The sequence below is a fragment of the Zootoca vivipara genome, chromosome 16, assembly GCF_965207765.1.
Source record: "Zootoca vivipara chromosome 16, rZooViv2.hap1.1, whole genome shotgun sequence".
NCBI classification, from domain to species: domain Eukaryota; kingdom Metazoa; phylum Chordata; class Lepidosauria; order Squamata; family Lacertidae; genus Zootoca; species Zootoca vivipara.
In genome coordinates, this window is record NC_142599.1 from 31527267 (window position 1) to 31545307 (window position 18041).

Sequence of the window (18041 nt, forward strand, 5' to 3'; positions counted from 1 at the left end):
TGTATAGAACCTGGTGATCACAGAAAAGATAACTCAAGGAAGTGGGCCCCTAACATCTCAGTTGAAATGCTCAAGAACCAAAATGGCTATGGGACGTTAAAATGCAAAGATTCTTGCCGGAGAACAGGAAGTGAAGCAACATCAGCCCTGGGATTCGCCACACTCACCAAGCAGATACTGATCATCAATGGCATATGTTGTAGCGTCCTGTGGATATTCCACCCAAAGAGGTCTGTGGAGGGGGGAAACAGAGTTGTGATTAGGGTTGCCAGACTCAATAGAGGACAGGACTTCTGTGCCTTTAATTGCCCTGCTCTCTTTTGAGTCTGGAAACCTTAAAGAGAAACCAGCAGACCCTTTGTTTAATTTCCAAGCAAAGGGTCTGCTGGTTTCTCTTTAAGGTTTCCAAACTCAAAAGAGAGCAGGGCAATTAAAGGGTTGAGTCTGGCAACCCTAGTTGTGATAGCAGTAGAGACACAACAGTGGGGAAAGCACCACCTACCACAGCAGCTGATTTTCACACATCACACCAAGCCAGGCTTGAGGAAACGTAACTATTGGTTTGGTGTAATGTGTGAACTGATAAACCCTAGTTTGCAGCTGGCTAGAAATCTGAAAAAGAATCTAGGGCTTCAGGCATCAGTCAGTTTAGATTTCATGCCGTTTCTGAGGTTCTGGTCTGCTTTCAGCTTTCCATTGCTCAAGGCTCTCAGGCAGAGGTCTCTGGAGGTGGAGCAGCTGTGCCACAGCTAGTAACCTGGAGCAAGATTTGCTGTCCCTGTTTTGTGTAACAGCATCTCTGCTGAGACTGGACCACCTACCTATTTAGCAAGTCTACGTGCAGGGAGCTGAAGTCACCCTTTCCTAAAATGGAGAGACCCCCTCACACCGTTTCGCTCACCTCATGACAGGCTCGCCTGTACGGTAGCTGTGGTAGAAGAGGGTGTACCAAAAGGGCAGGAGGGCATAGCGCTGGCGAACAGCGTCCCGGATCAGGGCCTTGTTCTCTTCACCAAAGAGCCAGGGCTCCCGACGGGTGGTGTCCATGTGGGCATGCGCCCGGAAGAAAGGCTGGTAGGCTCCCGCTTGGTACCAGCGCACCAGCAGCTCCGGCTCAGGGTTTTTGAAGAAGCCACCCACGTCGGCTGGAGGAGGGAAGGTAGGAGAAAGATCAATACTTTTAATATCCAGAGATGGGGAACTTGTAAGCCTATCACAAATAGGTCACATCTGACCAAAGTAAAAACTCAAGCAGGATGCAAAGCAAAGTGAGGGGTGTGGCCTAGTGAAAGGGTGTGGCCTGGGGAGAGTAATGAGGGCTGAATTCAGCCGAGGCTCCCCCCCCCCCCCCGGTGTTAAGAATCTCAATAAATGGTTGTGTCCACAAGTAACATTAAAGCACATGGATGAGCTTCCCGTAACAGCAAACCAAATGTTGGCCTCACGTGACCGCCCCACTCCTGTGCAGCTGGAAATATCTTCTGCTGAATTCAGTTTCACTTTCAATGAATCTCAGCTTAGTAGCTTGTACAATTTTCAGGTCGCGGTTTCCAGCAAACAATGGTTTGAATTTGGCTTGTTCAGCAACTAACCATTGTTTCCTGTAAAGCATGACTCCTGGTTTGTATGTAACACCAAGCTGAGATTCTAACTCGGTGTATGTCCTTTTTCTTGCCGTGAAGGGGGAGGAGATGGGGGTGTGAAGGAGTCTGATGCTTCCCGCAGACTTATGGAGGCTCATCCATGAAGAATTAAACCACAGTTTAGTGCTACATGGTAAGTAGGCCAAATGTGTAGATCATTCAGAGGTGCCATATTAACGATTACTATTATTATTAAGCCACGGACCAACTTCTTCAACACGGGTTATCTGAACCTGGCAGGGCTTACCTCCGCAGAAAGAGATGCCCACAAGAGCCAGGCTTAGACACATGGGGATGGAGATCTTTAAGTGGTCCCACTCCGCTGCGTTGTCACCGGTCCACACAGCCCCTAAAGAGGGTGACAACAAGAAGGTGCAATAGTGAACAACCTGTGCACAGATCATCTCTTAACCTGCCACTTTCCTGTGGCCTCACCTGGGCTCTGAAACTCCCTCCCCAGGAAGGCCTGCTTTGTTGACTCCTTGATGACAGCCTTTAGAGCACAAGAGGCTAACCTGTGACCCTAACCTGCTGGACTTGCATCACCCCTCACTGCTGGCCATACTGGCAGGGGCTGATGGGAGTTGGGGGTCCAACGACATTTGGAAGGTCAAAGGTGTCCTCAGCCCTGCCTTGGAAGCCTGCCTACAGTCTGCATGCTTGCCCCCTCCACTCACATACCTGGCTTCTTAAGGAGCTTTTAGCTTAATAGTCTTTACTGAATTGGTATAACCACTGTGGCAGAGTTTACATGGCAGACTGGTTCTTTTTTATTTTAATGTTGTGCCATGTTTTTAAAACTACCCTGACCTGCTGGCTTGTTTTTATCAGCTGCTTGTTTTCATGCTGGGAAAGCTCAATGGGTAGAGCATGAGACTCTTGATCTCGGGGTTGTGAGTTTGAGCAAAATATTCCTGCATTGCAGGGGGTTGGACCAGATGACCCTCGAGGTCCCTTCCAACTCTACAGTTTCTCTGTCTTGTTTATTTTTCAAATATATCCCGCCTTTCTTCCCACAGGCCTGCTGCATAGTAAGCCATATTGTACAGGGCCAGTCCATCAGTCCAGGTAGCCCAGGACAGTCTCCAATGACTGGAAGCAGCTCTCCAGGGTTTCAGGCAGGGAGTCTTTCCCAGCCCAACCTGGAGATGCCACGGGGGGGGGGGGACCACCCAACCTGGGACCTTCTGCATGCAAAGCAGGTGCTCTGTCACTGAGCAATGGCTCTTCCCTCCTCCCATCTCATGCACCACTAACCGTAGCGCTGTGAGCCCGCAAAGAAGCCGCGAGTCAACACAAACGGACGCTCCAAGCCTCCCGACCGTTTCACCTGCCCCTCCGCTGTTGCCATTTGCTGCCGGCAGTGGGGGAAAAAAAGAAGTGTTATGGGGACACTTCAAACCGTGATCAAACTTAACACCCGAACCCAAGCCCAGAAACCTTGCAGCCCATGCCTCCCTCCTCAAACAGAATATGGCACATGTATATATATTATGATTCTGACGGAACGCAGAATGTGGTTCCAGGTGCAGAATTCTGCTTCGTGGATTTTTTTAAAAAAATAAATAAAGCAAGCTTCTGGTCCTCATGGCTATACATGCTTGGATTCCTGTGCGGGGCTGTTGAAATCTGAGAAGCTTGGCTCACCGCCTTGCCCCTCCTCATGACTAACAAAAGTGTGCAGAACTGTAACCAATCATTTTTATGTAGAAGAAGAATTACACCAATCTGTGTGGGGAATGCAACAACCTAATTGGTTGTAATTTATCCAACTCTTAAATTTAACACAAATTTTAGAAGTTATGATTTGTCTGTCTCCTATCCAGAGTACTGATCAGATTCATGCCTGCTTAGTTTCCTCAAATGTGCTCTAGCAGTTAGAACTTAGACCAGAGGGACCTAGGATTGACTCTCCCTCAGCCACAAAGCTTACTAGGTGACCTCATTCATTCATTCACTATCCCACCTATCCTCCTAGGAACTCAAGGTGACATCCATGGTTCTCCTCCCCATTTTGTCTTCACAACACCCTCTGAGGTAGGCCCAGTCAAGAGACAGTGCCTGGCCCAAGGTTGCCCAAGAGCTTCACAGCTGAGTGGGGATTAGGGGGTCTCCCAGGTCAAAGTCTGACACTCTAATCACTACACCACACTGATCCAGGGAGGAGAAGCCTGTGCCACCCCCTACCAATAATAATAATAATAATAATAATAATAATAATAATAATAATATTTATACCCTGCCCATCTGGCTGGGTTTCCCCAGCCACTCTGGATGGCTTCCAGCAGAATATTAAAATACAATGATTCATCAAATGTTAAAAGCTTCCCTAAACAGGGCTGCCTTCAGATGTCTTCTAAAAGTCAGATAGTTGTTTATTTCTTTGACATCTGATGCGAGGGCGTTCCACAGGGTGGGCGCCACTACCGAGAAGGCCCTCTGCCTGGTAGACTTCATTTCCCGTCAACCCTGACCACTGGCCATGGGAATAAGAAATACGTCCGCAAGCATCCAGCGATCTTTCCTGCAGATCCTGAGCTACTTCCCAGCCCACTTGAGTTCCTTGGAAGACCAGACGAGAGAGATGTTCCAAACCAGCCTTCACCAACCTGGTTCCCTCCAGATGCTTTGGACTACAATTCCCATCAACCCCAGATGCGCTGGAGGGGAGCAAGCTAGCAAAAGCTGTTTCATTTGTAAACAGACCGGTCATGTCGTGGACTTCAGCTTTTCTTGGCCCAGAAAGGGGGAGTAGGAAAGGAAGGCAGCGCTCACCACATAGAATGCATACAGGTTGTGAATGTCACGGTGCTCCCAGCCCCCTTGGTGCACTGCATCTTTGTGCATCGTCACTTCGGGGCCGTTGAAGACGGAGGGCTCATTCATGTCGTTCCAGGTGTAGAGGTTTTCCATGGAGCCCTGAAGCCGAAGGAGAGGAAAAGCCAATTGGCGGGGAGGGTCCAAGAAGGGCTATCTGCGCCAAAGCTGAAGAGAGGCCTCCTTTTAAGAGGTAAACCACCTGCCTACCTCATAGTGGTCATAGCCAAACATGCTGGACCACCAGGCACGCATCTCTGGGTTGGTGAAATCCGGGTAGCCTGCTGAGCCTGGGCAAAAGGAAGCAAAGAGTTAGGCTAAACCCTTCCGTTTTGGTTTAACAAATATTAAACACCTGATGTTTTTTTTTAAAAAAAAGCAGAATAAAATGATGTGCTTTTAGTTTATTGCTGGTTTTTAAAAATGCTATGTTTTTACTACTAATCTTGCTGTTTTATTCTTTTCTGTAAACTGCTTTCATTGAGGTTTTCTATAGTCAAGCGGTACTGTATATAAAATTTATGATAAACAGTATGTATTGTGCACTATAAACAATTAAATAATCAATACAGTGCAAATATATTAAGAAACACAAATCAGTAAAATTGTTGTTATAGAACTGTTGGTAGATGTATGCATATTTCTGAGTGGTTTGCTTTTCAAGATCTCCTAAGATTTACTTAATAGCCTAAATATTATATAGCAGGCCTGTCCAACCGGTCGATCGCGATCTACTGGTCAATCGCGGGCTGTCCCTGGTCAATCCCTGGGCACCCATGTTATGTAGCAGATATATATTTTTAAACTGCCACTGAATAATCAGTTACAGTGGTACCTTGGTTCTCGAACTTAATCCATTCTGGGAGTCCATTCAACTCCCGAAACCATTCAAAAACGAAGGCACAGCTTCCGATTGGCTGCAGGAGCTTCAAGCACTCAAGTGGAAGCCGTGTTGGATGTTCAGCTTCCGAAAAACGTTTGCAAACCGGAACACTTACTTCTGGGTTTGCGGCATCCAGGAGCCGATTTGTTCAAGAGTCAAGCTGTTGGAGTACCAAGGTACCACTGTATTTACAAAATTAAATATTGGCCATAATCCAGCCACATTTCGGGGTGGGTGGGTGTAGGTTATATTTAAAAATGCATACAATCTATTCCAGGGGTAGTCAATGTGGTGCCTGCTCTGCAGAAGTTTTTGGATCCAGCTCCCATCAGCCCCAGCCAGTGTGGCAAACCGTGAGGGATGATGGGAACTGTAGTTCAGCTACATCAGGAGGGCCACTTGTGATGTATTCCTTCTCCTGAGATTGTTTTAGGTTTCTTTAAATATTGTGTTACTAGACTCCAACCATTTATAGCTTCTCTAAATCTTTCTTTGTCTCTAAGCATAGCTGTTCATTTTACAATACTTAGTTGTTCTCTCAGCTTCCTTAAGCAAACCTACTATTGTCTTTGCAGCTTTTCCCATGGAAAATTCTGACCGCTGCTATAATGTATAACAAAACCTGAGAATCCTCTGCCCTTTCATGGCACTCAAGGGTTTGCCACTCAAGAGGGCCGACCCACATGACTGCCAGTCAGGGCAGGCCCCAAACGCCAGGAGCACATCAAAACAAGTCTCCTGCCTCACCAACCAAATTCACTTTCCTCACCTGGCCAACACCAGCCCTCGTAGTCACTGCCGTCCTTTGTCTTGACATAAAAGTCCCGGGAGCGAATCTCGTTGTGGATTCGATAAGCACTGTCCACCTTGATGTGCGGGTCCACAATGCTCACCATCTGAGTTGAGAAAAACCAGGGTGGTCAGGGATTAAAGTGGTTGAGCTGAGCACTGCCCCCTGCCTTGAGAAAGACCAAATTCAAATGGTTTGTCTTCCTCTGCGTCATTTATTCTGGGTTTGCAAGTGACAGCGGAGACTGCTAAGCAGGGCACTGAAGCTGGATGGGTCTCAAACCCTCAGTGAGCTAGGCACTTCCCCTGCAGGTAAAGACAAGCTCTGGAGGATTGAGCAGACGATGCCAATAGTGGGTCTGACAGTCAATAAGGTGGTTTCTGCATGTGCTGTAGAGGGAAGTGAAGGGTAGGTGGGGCTTGTCCACCTGGGAAGGTAGCCCATCTAGGAGAAGGAAAACTCTGATCCTAAGCCTCCGCTGCCTTGCAGGAAATCTTTGGGAGAAGAAAAAGCTAAGGAGTAAACCCTACACAAATCTGGAGTGGAGTCCCTTAAATGGTGGGATGACGCCTCGTACGCCTCCCTCCGGCAACTCCTGCAGCCAAGTGTATTGCTCTGTTTTCCTTTGGACCACACCAGAGAGCCCAAGAGGAGGGTCTTGTCTTCTGGGAAGCCCAGGACCTCCAGACACCCTGTCCAGGCTTGTGCCTCAGGGAGGTCACTTCTGAGTTGCTAAAACAGCAGTTTGAATTCACCCCTGGGGGCATTGCCTCTCTGGACAGGTGGATGCCAACAAGAAGGCAGGGGTAGGGAAGCAGGTGAGGGGAGACTCCATCAGGCAAGGCCTCTTTCCACCTGCCTTGCCCCACCCTCTAGTCTCTGCTTCTCAATTTGCATTGTATTATTTTATGTACTGTGGCTTGCTGTTGTTTTATTGATTATAGTTTAGAAATTATTTTTTGTAACTGTTGAATGGATTTCTGTTTAACTTTTATATGTTATTACTAATATTTAATACTATTCTAATGATTGTTGAATGTTACTTTTTTGATGTAGGTTGCCTATTTTAAAGTTATGTTTTATTATCACATTTTTGTATTGCATTAGATTGTTATAAGACGTACATTTTTTGTGTCTGCAGCTTGTAAACCTCCTCGAGTATTGTAAGATAGAAAGACAGTATACAAATTAAAAATGATGATGATGATTTTCAGCACTAGGACCACATTCCCTTCTAGGTAACCCTCCGAGGGACACATGCCACTGGAGCGCCAGATCAGATGCAAAAATGGGCGGAGCAATATTAATTTTACGTTCGTACAGTACTCAAGCACCCCTCCCTATCCCCCATCCAGGGAAGGAAGAAGATGATCAGAGCTGCAGGCCCCATTCCAGGCAGACAAAAATATCTGCAGTGCAAAGCAGGGCCACTGAGGAGTGTGGCCTGGGGAGAGAGTCCCGGGGGCCAGTTAGAGAGGCCTGGAGGGCCGCATTGTTGCCTGAGGTTCCCCACCCCAGGCTCTAGCCCATGGTTACATGTCATTAATGTCTGGCACACATCAGATGACCATGGGGTCCCTGCAGGGAAACTTAAGAGCTGGGGACGTATCCTCAAACCTCACCTTGCGCCTCTTGGCTGCCAGGCCCTGAAGCATTTCCCGGGGGCGGGGGAACTTGTTGGGATCCCAGGTGAAATAGCGCTTGCCGTCAGCGTGCTCAATGTCCAGCCAGATGACGTCGTATGGAATGTCGTGCTCATCGAAGCCATTGTCCACTGTGCTCACGTCCTCCTCGTCATTGTAGTTCCAGCGGCTCTGGTGATAGGCCAGGGCGAAGAGCGGAGGAAGGGCCTGGGTCCCTGAGAGAAAGGAAGGTCAGCCGAGGACACCTGCCCATCTTCATGCCCGCAGAGGGTGGGCTAGAGAAAAGCTGTCAGACTGCTGGGCCCACTTTGTCCTGGAGCCCCCAACTAAGTCGACAACTCAAAACAAACCCCTTGAAAGCAATGGACTTAGGGACAGAAAATTAGTCTTGACTGCAGCCAGAACAAGTGTCACATTTGGAAAAAATATGAGAGCCCCCAGTTTGAAGGAACAGAACAGAAAAGTATGGGATATTGCATCTATGGTTGAATGGCATCTGGAAGTTTTTAATGTTTGGCATTTTATTAAGTTTTTATATGTGCTGGAAGCTGCCCAGATTGGCTGGGAAAAACCCAGCTGGATGGGCAGGGTAGAAATAATAAAATTATTGTTATTATAAAATTAACAAATATAGTAAGGGTCACAAAGGAGAGACAGACCTGCTTTTTGTGGAAAAAATGGAGCCTTTTTAAGAGAATGCTAGTCTACATATACTGTTAGGACCTTTATGAAAATAAGTCTTTATTTGATTGTAGCAGAAGCTTAATGATATTTACATACTTGTATATGTGCTTGGGGGTCTTCTGTTTTATTGGATAAACTCAAAATTTATTTGCTTAAAGTAAAAATAATAAAAAAGGACTACATCATGGCCATTGACTTCAGTCTACTCTTAGGACTAGTACGGTAAGAAAAAAGGAAATAGATAATCCCTGCCATTGTTTAAAGCCAGTTTCCTCCAGAAGCAGAGTAAACACAATCTCCGTCCCACTCACCTGTGAGGGATGCATACTGCCGGAAGATGTCATTGGGCGTAGGGCCCAGCAAGAGAAACGCATCTATGATCCCGCTCTCAGACATCCAGCGAACATCTGTCTGTGGAGTTTCGCCTCCTCCTTGCATGTAATCCAACATCTTCCCAAACAGAGTCTGTGAAAGAGTTTGGGGGTGACAAATGGGGCTGTCTTTAGCAGATGCAGTGCCAGGGTGCAAATATCCGCCCAGCGCCCCCAAATTACCACGGATAGTGTTGGGGTGGCCCTAGCTGTGCACTGCCAGCCATGGGGGGGGGTGCGCAACTCTCCCACATGCCGCTGCGGGACAGTGATCCTCGCAGAGGCTTGGGAGTGAAGTTGTACCCCTCCCAAGCCTCCTCGGGAGGAGAGTGGTCTCCACAGAGGCTTGGGAGGAAAGCTGCACGCCCGCCAGCCTTATGGTTGGCGGGGCGCAGCTGGTAGGCAGGCAGTGAAAAGGGAGGCCGCCAGAAAAGCCACGCAGCTCCCCCACTTGCTGGCGCCCTGGCGCAATGCACCACTAAGCCCTATGGGAAAGACCCGCCCTGTGGAACGCCCTCCCAGCAGATGTCAAGGCAATAAGTAACTATTTTACTTTTAGAAGACAACTGTTTAGGGAAGTTTTTAATGTTTGATGCTGTACTGTTTTTTATATTCGGTTGGAAGCTGCCCAGAGTGGCTGGGGAAACCCAGCCAGATGGGCGGGGTATAAATAATAAATAATTATTATTATATTATTATCTGGTGACAAACTGTTCAATCAGCTCAGGTGGAATAACAAACCATAGTTTGGCTTTACATAAATAAGCTTTCATGCATTGTCTTTGTCTTCCTCTTTTGCAGCAGGCCACTTTGCCATGACAACCTGAACCAGGTCAGCCCCTGGGCATCTACCTGCCTGCCCCCTCCTTCCCGGGTTTGGGTGCGCCAAGTGCACTTGACATCCGAGTATTGTGGGGTAATCAGAATGGCTTGCATGGGGTGTGTATGTGTGGCTTGATAAAAGGCACTTTGCCAGGGGAGCTTACACACAGCTTTCAGTTGTGTGTGGCAAAATGGCCACTCTTCCAATAAGGATTCGCTTTCAAGCTACCAGCAGCAGGGGGAAGATTGCCAAAGGTGTTGCGCTTCATCCCCTTTTCAGCTGCCACTGAAATACACATGGGTCAGGGAGGCAAATGAAATGTCCATCCTAGCTAGCTATTGTGGACATCACACAGGCAATAGATTAAGGGCTGTCAGCTCTGTTCCTTCAAAGTCGGCAGGACTGAAACTGGGAGAGGCTCCTCCCACTATGAGAGATGCCAGTTCTGAAGAAAGTAGATGAGACCAACCAACCCTGGAAGAAGAAACTGAAGGAGAAACTATGGCCACATCAGCACCATTCATTCAAAACACTACAACACCACTTGTATGGTATTGCTGTTATGGCTTCCCCCAAATAATCCTGGGAACTGGTAAAGGGAGCAGAGGAGACCTCTTTTCCCCTCACAGAGCTACAATTCCCAGATTGGTTTAACCATCAATCCATCTTTCCTGGGAACTTTGGGAATTACACTACAGCTCTGTGAGGGGAACAGGGGTCTCCTCGCAACTCTCAGCACCCTTAGCAAACTACAGTTCCCAGGATTCTTTGGGGGAAGCCGTGACCATCAAAGGGGTATCACAGTGCTTTGAATGTACAGTGCATATGTGGCCTATAGTTTGCATTATAGCTGGATGAGGAATAAGTCAATAAATCTCAATTTGCTTTGGGTCTCATACAGGTGCGTGCGATGTGTCTCAGCTAGGGATGAAATAAGAGGAGTCCTGCTGGACCAGGCCAAAGGCCCACCTAGTCCAGCATCCTGTTCTAATAGTGGCCAAACAGATGTAGATCTCTGGGAAGCCTGAAAGCATGTCAGGAGCGTGACAATAACTCTCCCCATCTGTGATTCCAAGCAATTGGTATTCGGAGGAATACTGCAGCCGACAGTGGAGGAAAAATATAGCCATCTCCTTGTTCTAGAATTACAGAACTGTAGAGTTGGAAGGTACTGTGGGGGTCATCTAGTCCTACTCCCTGAAACGCTGCAACGCAGGAATGGAAACAAGTTTTACACAAGGAGTAAAAGGGGTGATGTGCCCTTGGATAAACAGTACCTTGCCTGCTGTATTGGAGGTGACGTCCACCCAAGTCTCCGCCGCGTTGAGCCAAAAGATGCCCAGAGTGCGCTGGGGATTATGGGCCAGCAGGACAGGAACAGCGCCATAGAGAGCCATGGGGTTATAAAGTTCGTATTGGAAGACATCCAGGTTATAGAGACGGTATGGGTCCCCTCCCCTGCCAAGGATTTGGCAATTAGAAACAGTAGGGGAAAATGCAGGGAGAATCCAATGGAGTGGATGCCTCCCTGATACTCGTGACACCATCTGGGGCGCCCAGGAAAGGAACACACACCCCACACCCCAATCTCTAGGGCACACACATACAACCCTCCTGCAACTGCTTAAGCTCTATTGGGGGGGGGCGTGCACAGGGAACCCCACCACCATTGCTAACAATACTGTCAGGCCCCAGGGCTTACTCAGTGGTTCGCAACCGGAGGTAGTCTGCGTGTTCTGGGATCCCATACACGTTCTCCACACCCGGGAACGAGAAATCTAGCCCCACGGATGTTGGACCTGCAGAATGAGAGAGAGAGAGAGAGAGGGACGGAGGGAGAGGGAGAGAGAGAATGAGTGAGAAAGAGGGGGGGGGGGCTAGGAAGAAGGCAAGTGGAGCAGCATTAAAGTGTCTTACACTTTAATACCAAAGCAGGGTTTGGAAGCACTGGCAACAAACCATGGTTTGCAAAAGGCTACTAAACCAGGATCTGAAACCATGGTCTGTTAACCCAAGTGGGCAGTAACAAAATGCTTCTCGGATTGCCTTCCTTGACAGGACTTACCATTGGGCTTGCTGTCTGTGTGTGTCTTGAATGTTTCCTCCCAAGATCCTGGCTCTTCTTCTGTCTCACTAGCCTCTTTGGGTGCTTCCTCACCCTGCGAGAATAACACAAAGGAAATTCAAGCCACCATTTCAAGTCGATGTGCTTCACGCAAACCAGAGTTATTGTTAACTGCTTCTCAGTCTTGGGATCCAACAAACTGTGGTTAAGCAAAACTGGAACTGGAAGCTTCTGATGTCCTCCGAGCAGTGCTGGGAGAAGAGTGAGTGAGCCCAAGAGGCTCATTCACTTCATTAAAAACCATGGCTTGGCATGACTGTGGTTCACTTCACAAACATTATGGTTCAGCATTCAGCTCCCTTATTCCTTGCAGAGCAGGGGTGAAGAATCTGATGTCGATGAGCACCCCATCATCGGGAGGCCCACAGTTCCTCACTGCTACTGCGGGTGAACACCTTTCCCACCCTGTGCTCACCTGCTCGGTTTTCTCTGTAGACTCCTGTTCCGCTGACAAAGGGGCATCTGAGGCTTCAGCAGCCCCCTCCCCTTCTGATGCTGGTTCCTTTGGTGGTTCTCTGGAAGAAAATAAGGGAGGGGGGAGAAAGGAAGGCTCAGCCCTAGTATCCCCACCTACCCCATGACCCCATCCAGGCAGCTTGAAAGGAAAAGGAAACCAAAATCCCAACTTTGTCCTAGCCCAAATGAAATGCTGGAACCGTTAGTCCACTACAAGCAGCACAGCACACACCAATTCGCAGCCCAGCCAGTTAGCAAGGGAAGGGGAAGTGTGGGCAGCTGTGGGGCAGAGGACAGTGCAAAACCAGGCTCTGGTTCCCTCAGCTCCAAACCCGCTGGGCTCTCTCTTGGAAATGGTTGCCAATCCCATTTTGGACTGGCCACTTTTCGTCCTGCACCTAAAGAAGAAGGGGGGGGTTGCAGTTGTGCCTCTAGGTCACGCATAGGCAAACTTGGCCCTCCAGATGTTTTGAGACTACAATTCCCATCATCCCTGACTACTGGTCCTGTTAGCTAGGGATGATGGGAGTTGTAGTCCCAAAACATCTGGAGGGCTGAGTTTGCCTATGTCTGCTCTAGGCTTATTTGCAAGGGTGGTTTTCTCATTAGAGATGTTATTTCTTCATCTGCACATCTAACAAGCAGCTGATGAAAACCCAGGCGGCCAAACAACTAAACCAGGCAGATCTATGCATGTCAGTTCAGAAGCAAGCCCTGTGGTGTTCAGTGAGTTTGCACTTCAAGATGCAAGTGTGCCTGGGGTTGTGGCCTGAGAGGTCTTACAGTGGAGTGGCTGCCCCAGGAATTACTATCCTTACCCCATAAAGAACAGAGGAGAGGAATATTGCATGTGTTCTCAGCTCTTTTGGTTTGCGTGGGGCAACAGCTAGATAGCACACAAACAAGACAGCACCCTAAACAAGCACAGCTGGCTCCTTGAACAATCAGAGCACTTGCCCACTCAGATATCCCCTGAAACGCATATGGGTTCATCAGCAGATGTGCCAAGGGGTCCCCCTGGGCAGGTAAGCAGTATGGAATGCATTCCAAGGTTTTGGAAAACTACACTCACTTCTCAGAGAGACTGGAACTGCCCGCTACATGCAAGTGTGTGTGTGAGTGAAGGTCTTCACTTAGGCTTGAGAATCTGTGGCCCACCCAGCAGCCTCAGCCACTGTGGTCCAATGGTCAGGGGTGATGGGAGTTGTTGTCCAGCAGTATCTAGAAGGCCAATGGTTCCCCCTTAGACTGGGGCACATCAACTTTTTAATGTCTGGGGGCACATCTGGAATTTTGAGTGAGGGTCTTCCGCTGGCCACTTCTCTCTCCCCTCAGCTGGATCTCTCCCCCTGCCCCCCCCCCAACAAGACAGAAAGAGAAAAGCACACACATACGGACCTTGTTTTTCCGAGAAATCTGGGTAAAAGTCACATATAGCAGAATTAATCTAAGACTTAAAAAGCACATGGAGCTTTCTTCCAACTTCCAGTTTCAACTCTATGTACTTTTTAAGGGAGAAAAAGATCTAAGGAAGGCTCTTATTATGTATTGGACTGCTGTCATCAAGCCATACATAACACCCCCGATGCACGGTGTGTGAGTTTAAAGGGAATCCTACAGGGCCCTGGGTTTGGAAGTACGCAAGCTCTCATCTAGGACTAAACATGGTCTACACAGAACCAGAGAAAGGAGACAGCAGCAAGCAGCCCATCAGCATGTTCTTCTGGCAAGGACTTAAAAGTGTGAGCGCCCTCTCCGATATGAAACAATTTCTATTAGCAGCAACCTCCCGATACCAACCAGCACAGAGAAAAAGAGGCAAGAAAAAGTCCAACATTTCTGCTACTAGAAATGCACTATACGGAATGAGCGGCAAAATGGGCCTTGGTCTCCTACACTGGCACATTTTGCTTCAAAAGACAAACATTCGGGAATTTCACTTCATTTGTTTTCTTTGCTTTTTTTGCGAGACCATAAGAAACATATCAGAAAGCTGGATCTGACATCAAGGCTGGTCTCTTAGGCTTAGCACAGCCTGGAAATTGCAGGTACAATAGCAATACTTTCTCCACATGTTACATGGCAGTAAACCAGAGATGAGGAACCTTTTGCCCACCAGATGCTGCTAGACTTCAGCTCCCTTTGTCCCTGACCATTGGCTATGCTGCCTGGGGCTGATGGAGCCTGAGAACATTGTTGAACTACAACTCCCAGCATCCCTAACAATTGGCCATGGTGGCTAGGGCTGATGGGAGTTGGGAGTCTAACAACAACTGGAGGGCCACAGGGTCTCCACCCCTGCCCAGCGTTGCCACCCACCATATTCTAAAGATGTGGCAACCAGCTATGGCACTCTTAAAACAGTCCTTTAACTGCATTATGTACAGAGAGAAGAATATTGCAGCACCTTTAAGCAGTGGCAGACAATGTGGTTCCCTCCAGAGGTTGCTGGACTACAACTCCCATTATCCCTGATTGGTGGCCATGCTAGCTGAGCTGGAGTCTCAACAACAGGCACCACATAGGCTACCCCTGAACACAAGACTAATAAATTTAGGCTACAATCCCATACCCATTTACCTGGGAGTAAACCTCACTGAATTTAGGGACACGTTTATCTCTCAATATTGCGCTCTTATCACGGCAGATACTTTTGCGGACTCAAGAGACATGCAACTGTGCCACAATAAGCATGTAAGCCAGCGATTCCCAAATTTGGGTCTCTAGCTGTTTTGAACTACAATCCCCATCATTCCTGAGCACTGGTCCTGAAAGCTAGGGATGATGGGAGTTGTAGGCCAAAAACTGGTTTGGGAAAAACTGGTAAGCCTTTAAGGAGGGGTGGGCAACCTGTGGCCCTCCAGACGCTGTTGGACTCCAACTCCCACCAGCCCCCAGTCAGCATGGCCAATGATTGGGAGAAATGGGAATTGTAGTCCAGCACCATTAGGAAGGTCACTGATGTTCTCCACCCCTGCTTTAAGGTGGCACAATATTTCTTTGGTATTCATTTGTATAATATCTGGATATCTATTAGCCTCATTTGCACACTACCTTTGTGTTTCTGCTTAAAGAGCAAGCAAACAAAATGTGTGAAAGAGTCGGGGAAATTACTTAACAACCTGGGACAGAGTTAGAAATCATAGGCGACAAGGACAAAAGGACATGATCCAGCCAAAGTGAAGCAAGCTTTGATGCCTTTATGCCTAGAACTTCATCTCTCTGAGCATGGGTATGTGTGAGCAAGGGCCATAGCTCAGGGGCAGAGCATCTGCCTGGCATGCGGAAGGTGCCAGGTTCAGTCCCCAGCATCTCCAGTTAGGGCTGAGAATGTCCCCTGCCTGAAACCCTGGAGAATTGCTGCCAGTCGGTGTAGACAATACTGAGCTGGAGGTAGGGCAGCTTCCTCTTCCTTTTTATTCAAATCCCGTTCAAAATCCCATTCACCCCAAGGCTATTGGCTCATCCTCCCGGTCCTCATTCTTAACCAAAACCCAGGATTTTGCCCAACCCCATTCCCTCCCATTTGCTGTAAATCTCCACTGTCTAAATATTTTAGGCTGCCTATGTCAGGTATGGGGAAATTTTGGCCTTCCAGATGTTGCTCAACTGCAACTTCCATCAGCCCTAGCAAGCCAGTAATGATGGGAGTTGTAGTTCAGCAACATCTGGAAAGTCACAGGTTCCCTACACCTCCCTATGTACTGCTGTCAAGATGCCATGTACACTGATGGGGTGGTAATAACAATGATAATAATACAATTCCAGGAAAAACAGAATAAACCTAAGCATTGGGCTTCAACTTTACTATGTCGAAAGTAAAACGACTTAAATCTGGCTGGATCACACCCAGACTTTTTACTTTTATTTTTAACAGGGACACTTTGATTTGGCTGCTGCCAGCACTGAGTCGCATGAAATTCAACTTCATAAACTTACTCAAGGCAAGGTTTGCGGGAAACGGGACAGTCAAATGCGTTCATGCACACCTTGGAAACAGAGCTAAAGGCTGCCACACACCCTCAAGGATTTGAGAGGGCAGCAACTAACCACAGGGATCCCCAAATACGGCACAGGTAAAGGTGGGCAGGGAATGGCAGAGCCACTGTCTAGGCGGCGGCGGGTGGGGAGGGTTTTAGAAACAGTAGCAGAAGCTGCAGATTTACCTAGAGAAAAGGTTCTTGATCCTATCCCAAATGCTAACGACCGTGCTACTAACTTTATCCGAGAAACTGGGGGGGCCGAGCGGGAGGGGGAGGCACAAACCAACAAAAACAGAAAACACAACGAGAGTCAGTGCAAGGAATCCCAGAGACGTAGAGACACATTCCTCCAGCCAGCCCCCCAACCACCCCTGAAAATGGCCCTGCTCTTCCCTCCAGGACAACTAGGACTGGGGAGCAAGGGTAGGGAAAAGGGGGCAGGGTAGGTAAACTGAGACCCCCTTCCCACCCCTTGTACAGAAAGCCTGCTGCTTTCCCTAGCCCAGTCTTCCCTCAACCTGGTGTCCTCCAGACACTATGAACTTCAGTTCCCATCAGACCCATCCAGGACAGCTGAGGCTGATGGGATTTGGAGTCCGAACAGCAGAGGAAAGCAGGTTTCCTAGCCCTGCTTTAAGAGATGTGCTTGTGACATGCTCTCGCTCTACAGAATGAATCACAGAGCTGGAAGAGATCTTGGAGATGACGTAGTTCAGCCTCCAGGATCATACTGCAGCACAGCTCACCCAGATGTTGCTGGACTACAATTCCCATCACCACTGACCATTGGGCTGTGCCTGGTGGAAGCCATAGTCCAACACCACCCAGAGAGCACCAGGTTGGGAAGGCTGACCTAAGCTATACCCCTCCCTCTTCTCCAACATCCTGGATGATAGCAACTTCTGGCCTTGTGCCCCGAAGAGAGGGTGTGAATGAAACCCATACAAAGAGGCCTTTGCTCAGTCGCCCAGGCCCGAATGGAGGTTGAAACATCACTACAGTGTTCCCCACTGGTGGGAGGCTGGAGATGAAAAGCATCAGAGAGCCCCATCAGGTCTTGCCTGGTAGCACTTCCCAGTGAGAGTGCGGGGTTAAAAACACACCCAGAAAGGCTTCTGGCACAGGCCCCTTTTGCAGGCACCCGTGAAGCACTGGGAGCACCCCTTGCTCCTGCTGGAAGAAAAAGCAGACTGCAGCTAAAAGGGTTATTTAGCTGCATTGCAGAGGGTTGGGACTAGATGACTATTTGGGTCTCGCCTAACTCTACAAAATATTATTCTAGGAAACAGGCCGTCCCCGCTTTCCACAAATCAGGACTCCTGCCTCATACCGAATACCCCACCCCACAACCCATTCTGGAATGGGAAGGGTAGACCCATAGGGAAGTCAATGGTGTGAAATGAAAGAGGAGGCCGACCTCTCCTTTCTACACCCCATTTCCCTGGGTCAGCCGCTTTTCCTAGAAGACTTGAAAGCAGCAGGCTCCCACCTGTCAGATACACCCCAACCTTGTCCATTGACAGATCCCCTTTCCCTTGTTTGTTTGCTTGATCTTTTTCGTTTGAGGAAGACAGAAGCTGCCTAGAAGCCAGGAACAGCATTCCCCTCCCTTTCCCCTGTGCCGACGGCCCCGGTACTCACGAGTCCTTCCGCTGCCGCAGGTGCTCAAAGACAAGCAGCCCCCGGGAGTTGACGCTCAGCACCAGCTCCCGCCCTTCCAGCAAGTCCATGCGGAAGGGCTTGGCCGTCAGAATCAGCTTGTGGTTCCCCTCGCCCAGGGACAGCTCCACGCTGTTATCGTCCCGGCCTGTGACAGATAATCT

General features: G+C 48.6%; 1 protein-coding gene across 2 annotated transcripts in view; it reads right to left on the reverse strand.

Annotated features, from left to right (window-relative positions):
- Nucleotides 1-18041, reverse strand: part of GANAB (glucosidase II alpha subunit) — a 33970-nt gene that overhangs the window by 8936 nt on the left and 6993 nt on the right. The window contains exons 5-19 of one of the 2 annotated variants that reach the window (XM_035098183.3): nucleotides 17860-18039; nucleotides 16402-16467; nucleotides 12195-12294; nucleotides 11720-11813; nucleotides 11357-11453; nucleotides 10932-11112; nucleotides 8772-8925; nucleotides 7756-7991; nucleotides 6113-6239; nucleotides 4671-4750; nucleotides 4419-4562; nucleotides 2901-2997; nucleotides 1891-1992; nucleotides 902-1145; nucleotides 168-232 (exon numbers count right to left, since the gene is read on the reverse strand). In XM_035098183.3, coding sequence (XP_034954074.1) covers nucleotides 168-232; nucleotides 902-1145; nucleotides 1891-1992; nucleotides 2901-2997; nucleotides 4419-4562; nucleotides 4671-4750; nucleotides 6113-6239; nucleotides 7756-7991; nucleotides 8772-8925; nucleotides 10932-11112; nucleotides 11357-11453; nucleotides 11720-11813; nucleotides 12195-12294; nucleotides 16402-16467; nucleotides 17860-18039 — 1967 coding nt within the window. The remainder of the gene's footprint in view (nucleotides 1-167; nucleotides 233-901; nucleotides 1146-1890; nucleotides 1993-2900; nucleotides 2998-4418; nucleotides 4563-4670; nucleotides 4751-6112; nucleotides 6240-7755; nucleotides 7992-8771; nucleotides 8926-10931; nucleotides 11113-11356; nucleotides 11454-11719; nucleotides 11814-12194; nucleotides 12295-16401; nucleotides 16468-17859; nucleotides 18040-18041) is intronic. The other variant, XM_035098185.3, reaches the window with a different exon arrangement.